At 45.6% G+C, this 8,493-nt stretch overlaps 1 protein-coding gene across 8 annotated transcripts in view; it reads left to right on the plus strand.

Moving 5' to 3' along the window:
• plce1 (phospholipase C, epsilon 1) overlaps window positions 1–8,371 on the plus strand; it is a 73,423-nt gene extending 65,052 nt beyond the window's left edge. For 7 of the 8 annotated variants that reach the window (XM_048232508.1, XM_048232509.1, XM_048232511.1 and 4 more), the window contains 8 exons: window positions 369–630; window positions 1,241–1,422; window positions 2,560–2,688; window positions 3,485–3,712; window positions 4,122–4,280; window positions 4,478–4,690; window positions 5,041–5,149; window positions 5,870–8,371. In XM_048232508.1, the coding sequence (XP_048088465.1) occupies window positions 369–630; window positions 1,241–1,422; window positions 2,560–2,688; window positions 3,485–3,712; window positions 4,122–4,280; window positions 4,478–4,690; window positions 5,041–5,149; window positions 5,870–6,027 (1,440 nt within the window). In that variant the 3' untranslated portion in view covers window positions 6,028–8,371. Of the gene's footprint in view, window positions 1–368; window positions 631–1,240; window positions 1,423–2,559; window positions 2,689–3,484; window positions 3,713–4,121; window positions 4,281–4,477; window positions 4,691–5,040; window positions 5,359–5,869 lie in introns of all 8 variants that reach the window. The other variant, XR_007192310.1, reaches the window with a different exon arrangement.
• The last annotated feature ends 122 nt before the right edge of the window (window positions 8,372–8,493 follow it).

The following is an 8,493-nucleotide window of genomic DNA, read 5'->3' on the forward strand; positions in this document are numbered from 1 at the left end:
AGAACTTATACAGGGTTACACACACACACACACACACCCACTTACACCATCACGGTTAGAACTTATACAGGGTTACACACACACACACACACACACACACCCACCTACAGCATCATGGTTAGAACTTATACAGGGTTACACGCACGCACGCACACACACGCCACCTACACCATTACGGTTAGAACGTATACAGGGATACACACACACACACACCTACATCATCGTGGTTAGAACTTATACAGGGTTACACACACACACACACACACACACACACACACACACACACACACTACCTACAGCTACACAGCCCTCACTGTTTCTCAAAGTTACAAAGACATGTCCAAGCCCTGCCTGTGTGTGTGGTGCAGGTGGTGTCGGGTCAGAACGTGTGCCCGGGGAACGCGGCGGGCAGCCCGTGCGTGGAGCTGGAGGTGCTGGGCGCGCCGTGCGACTGCGTCCACTTCCGCACCAAGCCCATCCACCGCAACCCGCTCAACCCCATGTGGAGCGAGAGCTTCACGCTGGCCGTCCACTGCGAGGACCTGGCTTTCCTGCGACTGGCCGTGGTGGAGAACAACAGCTCGCAGGTCACCGCCCAGCGCATCCTGCCGCTCCGCGCGCTCAAGACCGGTGAGGCAGCGCCGCCGGACACTGACTGCCCTCACTCCATTCTTTTACATCACATCCCAGATAGCGAAATCAGATTGGCAGATAGCGGACCGCTAACTTGTCATGAATATTAAGAAAAATTAATAAAATCATATATGGAGTATAACTGAACAAATGAAAAAGATTTTAGACCAATAGTGGCAAAATATTGGGCAATTTGTCTGCAACCCGCCAGAGGACCGCCAGAGAACCGATGAGCAAAATGCCAGTGGACCGCCAGCTATGCCCCCAATGGACCGCCAGTGGTCCGCCAGCCTCTTGCTATCTGGGATGTTCTCATGCTGAGATAAATGAAATGTAAACTTTATTATAGTGCTCATCCTGACCCTCTGTTTATGTGTCCACCCATCAATATATGCATTAATAGAAAGAGGGGGAGAGTCTGGGGTCATTATTGGTCATTTACTAGTTTAAGCGGCTAGTACGTCAAATTCCGACCTCAAGTAATATTACAGACTGTTGCATTTGTTAGTTAATTGACCAGCAGTTAACTTTAAGTACATTATTATTTTATTTTATTTTATTAATCACTTTGCTGTGTATAATGTGGCTCTGTCTCTAATGTGCCCAGGCTACAGGCACCTGCCCCTGAGGAACCAGCACAACGAGTGTCTGGAGGTCAGCAGCCTTTTCATCTTCAGCCGCAGAGTGGAGGAGAGTGCCGGAGCAGCCGCAGTTCCTGGTGTCACCACAGGGGGCGCTGTGTCCTCTGTCTCCAGCGGAGGCATGGCTCCTGGGCTCCCTGCTACTATGGTGAGTGGCTCAGTAGCACCCCCTGGTGGTGTGAAATACTGACACAATCTCAAGAAGTATTTCTTGTTTGTGTCTGTGTCTGAATGTGTGTCAGAGTGTGCGTGTGTGTGCGTGTTTGTGTGCTTGCGTGTGTGTGTGCTTGCGTGCGCGCATGTGCTGTAGCTCATCAGCCCACATTCCCAAGCTGCCCACGGTGTGTGTGTGTGTGTGTTTGCTCATCACATACCGCAGGCTGCATATCAGCCAGTCATCAGTTTATCCTGTAGCTTACTAATCTCATTCCTGACCTTGCTCGCTGAGTGCCAGTTAAGACAAGCATTTCCCATAATAAGCTTCTCTCTTTAAACCTAAATAAACTCATTCATTGTGCCATTGTCACAAGCACCCGCCCACGCCGTCTGTGAACAGCGGTCAGACCCAGTAACTGACCAGATAGCGCCCGTCCAGTGCAGGCCATCAGACAGGAGGAAGTGAGCCACAGGGCTAAGAAAACAGTGGAGATATTTCTTTTGTTTGTAAAAGGAGGCGTACGGAGAAGCTCTTCCAAACAGTCCACTGGCCATCGCAGGCCGGCCCGTCTGGTCTTTCTCTAAAAAAGGAGATGGTATGGAGCCGGACAGTGACGCAGGGTGGATAAAGGATAGAGAGATGGGGATGTGACGGAGAGAGAGAGAGAGGTAGAGTGGGGGTGGGCTGGACCAGAGTGACCGAGGAGACATTAGTGAGGTGTCATGGTGCTGGAGCGAATCAGCTGATGGACTCCGAGATTAACAGCCAGAGCCGGGGATCCAGTGTCCACAGACACGTTGGTATCTGACACGTTCACATGGGGGATGGCTGAAGAATAGATTCTTGGACAGTTTTGTGTTGCGTTGAAAAGGACATGTCAGTGGGAATTCCCAAGTGCCATGAAAAGATTCCAGGTTTAAAAGAACTTGTTTCAGTTTTTGTTTTTAGTTATTTGATATTTCTCGTTTGAGCAAAAGGGGTAGAACTGATGTAGTGGGGTCGCAAGCATGAATGCAGAATTTATGTGTAGACATAATAAAAAGTGTGCGTGCGTGCGTGCGTGCGTGAGTGCGTGCGTGTTTAGCTTAGGCATTAAACTGTGCTGCCCCTCCTGTGTGTCCCCTGTAGCTGTTCAGCACTGAGGAGCGGCGAGCTGCTGTCCAGTACAAGGTGACCGTTCACGGAGCTCCAGGTGAAGAGTCCTTTACTGTGGTGACCGTGAGGGAACACACCACAGCCAAACAGATCATACACATGGTGAGACGGATGGAGAACTAAACCATACAAGGAAGGACACACACACACAATCAATCTCTCCTTTACACACACACACATATACACACACACACGATCAATCTCTCTCCTTTACACACACACACATAATCAATCTCTCTCCTTTACACACACACACGATCAATCTCTCTCCTTTACACACACACACACACACACACACACACATAATCAATCTTTCTCTCTCCTTTACATTCACTCATACACTCTCAAATACACACAGGCACAGCATACACACACACACACACATACACACACACACAGACACTGAGTACGAGTATTCTGCCTGATGAAAAACAGATGAAATGCCCCATATTTATATAGAGGTCAGCATGACAACAATCCCCTTCAGCTGTGGCGTACAGACACTGACCAGAGCACCTATAGGGCTCCTGGACTTCATCTCGGAGTTGACAGGGACATGGTTTTGATCCACATAACTGATTATGTCAAAGAGGGGGTTTGACGTTTCTATGAATTTAGACTGTTGAGGTCAGATTGAGCCTCCCACCCCCGTCCTTTGTGATCGTGTGGGAAGTCCTAGAGCTCTGTGTGTGTCAATGGCTTCCTGTGTGAAGCTGGACACTGTCTGAATTCCATTGGTATTGGTCAGAGTTTCTCTCGACCCAAACAGTATTGACTGCAGTGCAAGTGTATGTTATAGTAGTGGAACGTATGTAGTTATGATTAACTGTGTGTGTGCATGCTTTCGTGTGTGTGTGTGTGTGTGTGTGTGTCTGTGTCTGTGTCTTTCTTTCTCCAGCTTCTGGCCAGTTCCCCGGCAGACCACAACACTGACTCGGACTCGGACTCCAGCGTGGGCTACTTCCTGTCTGAGGAGAGGGTTCCTCTGTCCAAGGAGAAGGGCGACGGCAGGAGGCTGTCTCGCTGGCGCCCCCTAGCGTCTGAAGAGGAGGTGGTGCGGGTGGTGAACAGCTGGCCCCCAGAGGAGGGATGCATAGGAAGACTCTGGCTCAGAACACAAGAAGAGGTACTGCTCTAGCTGCACACTAATCAACGCCAGAAATTAATCTTTTATTGTTTAATAATCACTTTAATCACTTTAATATCGGTGATTTATTTATTTATTTTTTATTATTAATATTATTATTACGTTACGTTATTTAGTGGGGAAAAAAATTCTGTACAGCCGGAAACGAAAGAGCAATTATTTCCCTACTAATCCATACTTTGTAAGAATCAATGGATATGTTTGCACTCTTGTTCAAGGACTAGAGTGGCATGTTTGCCAGGCGTACTTTATGAGGTGGACAGCCAGGGGGCGCACTAATGCTCAATGAATGTTGCTCCCATGTGCCCCTAGTGGTTTCCCAGTGCAAGGTCATGAAGCTGTGCTTGAGACAGGGTAGTAACAGACGTGGGTGGGTGTCCTCTAACAGGAGCTGAATGAGAAGAACGGGGAGATGGAGGGATCACAGGAGGTGAAGAGCGGAGAGGAGGAGATGTTCTTCGTGCAGGTGCACGATGTCTCGCCCGAGCAGCCGCACACGGTCATCAAAGCACCGCGGCACAGCACGGCTCAGGACATCATCCGCCAGGTACAGGCACCCTCCAACACACACACACACACACACACACACACACACACACACACTATAACCATGGACCATGGACACAGACACAATTAAACTCCATGGACACCGACACAAACACACTGTCAAGAACACAGCTCAAAATGTCAATCTGGTGATGGACAGTATTTGAACACAGTTTTGACCCTTTTCCCCCTCCGTAGGCTCTGAGCAAGGCCAAATACTCGTACAGTATCCTGAGCAACCCCAACCCTGGGGACTACGTGCTCCTGGAGGAAGTGAGCAAGGAGACGGGAGGCAAGAAGGCAGCGGGGGGCAAAGCCAGCCAGCGTGTGCTGCCTGAGACCGAGTGTGTGTACCAGACCCAGAGCCACTGGAGAGGAGCGGGCAGGTTCATCCTCAAGCTCAAAGAACAGGTGACACACACACACACACACATTTCTACTGGCACCAAACTGTGCAGATATTCTTACATGTAGACATTCAAACATAGCAAAAACACGAGATGCAGAATACATGTACAATATTTACACACACACACACACATTCCTCCCCTTAGTAATATCCATAAGATTTAAAGGCCCATATTTACCACTATTTTGTTAAGATCATTTTACTCCTTAACTGTTGAAAACTATACATCATAAATCCCTGGAGTTGCAAGTTTTTCATTGGTTTCTAAGGAGTTTATATGAGGCTTTTCTACCTTTCCCAGTACTGACCAGGTTTCTCTCTCTGCTGCTGTGTGTGTGTGTGTGTGTGTCAGGTGCGTGAGGACAAGCGTCGGGGTCTGTCGCTTGCGAGCGAGTTTTGGAAACTGACGGGACGCAGCCGGAGCCTGGCTCATGAGAGTAGCAGCAGCAGCGCCCCCTACAGTAAGGAGGACCGCTCTGCAGGCACGCCCAGCTGGGCCGAGCTCTCCGAGTGAGAGCCTCGGAGACCAGCCACCCACCCCACCTGCATCTGTTTCAGTGTGTGTGTGTGTGTGTGTGTGTGTACGTGTACGTATGTGTGTGTGTGTGTGTCTGTGTGTATGTAACAGCATGCACAAGCACCTGTCAGCAGCCTGCCACCCCCCTGCAAGGTACGAGCACCTGTAATGGTTAACACTCCACCCTCCTGCTCCTCCTCCTGTCTCTCCTCTCCTCTCTCTTCATGATCCTCTGAGGGGCAACTTTTAGTGCTGCAGTCTCATTTAAAGGCTAATTGAGGTAGAAAGTCATATTCATGGTTTTGTAATGCATGGTTTGAAACATTGCAAGTCTTTTTTTTTTTTTTTTGTAATTGTTAAAACTTTCATAGAAGCTACAAGGAACAATCTTATGGAGTTAAAGTGTGAAGAGTTGTGTGTGTTTAACAGCAGCATGGCAACTGCTCCTTTACCCTAACACTGCACATGTGTGTGGACATGCCTTCACTTACTGCTGGTACACAGTGACCGCACAGCAGCCTTCATAGATCCCATACGCTCACAGCAGGCTTCATAGACCCCATACGCTCACAGCAGGCTTCATAAGCCCAACACACACACACACACACACACACACACACACACACAGTGTTGACGCAAATCTCTCTCTACCCTCTCTTCCCAGGTATGCTCCCGGAGCAGCTGAGGGTGTGGATCAACACAGGGGGCTGGTCAAAAGGGCCGGCCGCCACACTGTCCACCAATCGCAGGCTCCCTGTTAGCGGCCCAGGCCCTTCCCCCTGGTCCCTCCCACTGCTGTGGAACTGGAAGCTGCACAAATGAGCTCCGCCCTCACCGGCCAATCACATTGCACATTTGTTTCCTTGACGTCGCCGACGGCAACAACAGGCTGGGTGATGCAGTCTCCAGCTGTGAGGGATGCTCCAGTTGTGGCTCGGAACTGGCTGTACCGCAGAGTCGAAGTGAGTTGTCGAACTCCGAAAAATAAGCATCAGGTGATTCTCTTCGCTGAAGAGCAGGGTCAAAGCTGATGGCGACTCTTTCAGTGGGACAGTTCTCGCCCCCTCGCGGGGCTACCCACCAATGAAATAGCTGGGATTTCTTGATTTGCTTTTTATTGTAGCTTCTGCTTCGTCACATTGCTGTCATTTCACAAGCCACCCACCCCTTGAAGTTTCTGGGTGGTCTGCTTGACATGCGACCCAAAAACCAGCTGACCGGACTCTTGTCCAGTTTAGGCTCCCATCGGAACCTCCCTTCTTCTTTGTCAGTAATGCTCAGTGCTTTGCAGTGACATTGCTCTATGTTAAAGGTCTGTATATTAACTTTTAAAGTAAAATATTTAAAAAATGTAAATGTATCTAGTCCCTTTTGAGGATAATAAGTATTTAAGTGAATCAAGTGGAATAGATTGTGTGGATGAGATGTCAGTGTTTATTACTGTGAGTGCTTTTTGCACAAAATTGATGAGTGATACTAAAATCTTTTAGGTTACTCCAGTTTTGGTTAAAATTATATTTGATGAATTTAAAAATTACTTATTTCATTGTCAGTGAGGATTGTGCTGGCATCCATGAGCATTGTTGCACCTTTGAACAAGCAATTTATTTAGGAGAAAATATTCAGTATATTTCCTTTATTGAAAATTCAATTTAGTTTTAAAAATGTCCTCAAAGTAATTCAGAACTTTTCCTTTTATCGTTATAATATAGGCATGTTTGAAGGATATAATTTTAATCAATCAATTTTAATCATCTAAGTTGGTTAGATAACATTCTTGAATGTAGGAGAGCACAAGAAAAGATAGCAGTGAATGGAAAAAGGATGAGTGAATATATAAATATATATATATTTTTATATATATATATATGAATGATGTTTTAAGTGGGTCCAACAAAAGTTAAGACAGAAACATGGTCAGTTGATATATAAGATTATAGCCATTAGGATGGCCTCTCATTTTCATGGCCACTGTGTGTTCCTTCCTGTTTCTTAAGAGTTTTTTTTTTTTTTTTTTGTTTTATTCCATTTTTAGTCCATTTTAGGATAAGCAAAGCACAGCTTATTTCTGTTTATGGTTTTATCTGTCTCCTGTCTTTTATTTATGTTGTTTTTCTTATGATTTCCAAATGCATTTGTATTTTAATCTGTACACTTAAGTCCAGTGGTATGGTCTCAGGAGCACCTGAGATCGCTTATAGAGGTCTAGAAGAATCACAAGCACTTTGGTAACATGATCTTGCCTTTCTTTTTAGGCATGTGACACAAACATGCCATAATTCATTGGAAACCGGTCAGTGATCAGACACTATTGAAAGTGCTAAAAGAAGTAATGGCAAATGCCAGGGTCATAAACCGCTGATTATACCACAGTGCTTGTATTTCAGATGTTAATAGCAGATTGGCTGCTTAATTTAGCAACATGTTGCTCTTGTATGTTATATTTATAATTATCCTTTTTTATCATGTAAAACCAACCAATGACCAAGAGTTGCTTTGAGAAGTGCTCTCATGGTGAAGGAGGTTCCTTTTTTTTCCTTTCCAACGTTCTTTATTTCAAGTGTTCTACACTACTACAGCAAAACAATTTTGCTATTTTAAATATTTATTTCCTGTTTTTGCCCAGGTTGGCTTGTCATGTTTTATAGCTGTTCAGTGTAAAACCGTTGGAAAGTAATGTGTAACTTATTTATTTTTCTACTTTTTAGTGGGTCCCTGCATTCACCTGTTCAGAGTGCGATCGCTCCGCTCTTTATCTTTTATACTCGTTTTAAAGTAATAAATACTATGGAACAATCAGCGGAGAAATACTCAACATTTCATGTAGACGCTCCGAGACACGGGGCCGATGTATGCTGAAGTGTTACGAGATTTTTATTTAAAGCTAATTAGCCTCTGCTTTTAGAGTTCATGTATTTGAGATATTTAATATAATTTCACTGTATCGAGAGCTTAGTGGACCAGCTACATACAGTAACTCTGTGTGTGTGTGTGTTGTATTGTGCTGGCATTGCTGATGCGGTTGGAGCACTTGTACGTTCATCCTGTGAATGTTCTTTTTATTTGTTGTTCTTGTGCTGTCAACTGTTTGACTACTTTCCCATTTACTTGAAACATTTATTGAACAGCTCGATTAATTAAAAGCAGTTACGAACTAGAAATGAAATAGTTGTTTGCCTTTTTCATTTGTCAAAATCCATTGTTTTCTCCTGTCCACAATGTAAAGGTTAAATATGTAGTTTGTTCATACAGTTAGATTTGTTTTCAATTACAGCTGAAAACACTGAC

This window comes from Alosa alosa, chromosome 22 (assembly GCF_017589495.1).
Source record: "Alosa alosa isolate M-15738 ecotype Scorff River chromosome 22, AALO_Geno_1.1, whole genome shotgun sequence".
Lineage (NCBI taxonomy): Eukaryota > Metazoa > Chordata > Actinopteri > Clupeiformes > Clupeidae > Alosa > Alosa alosa.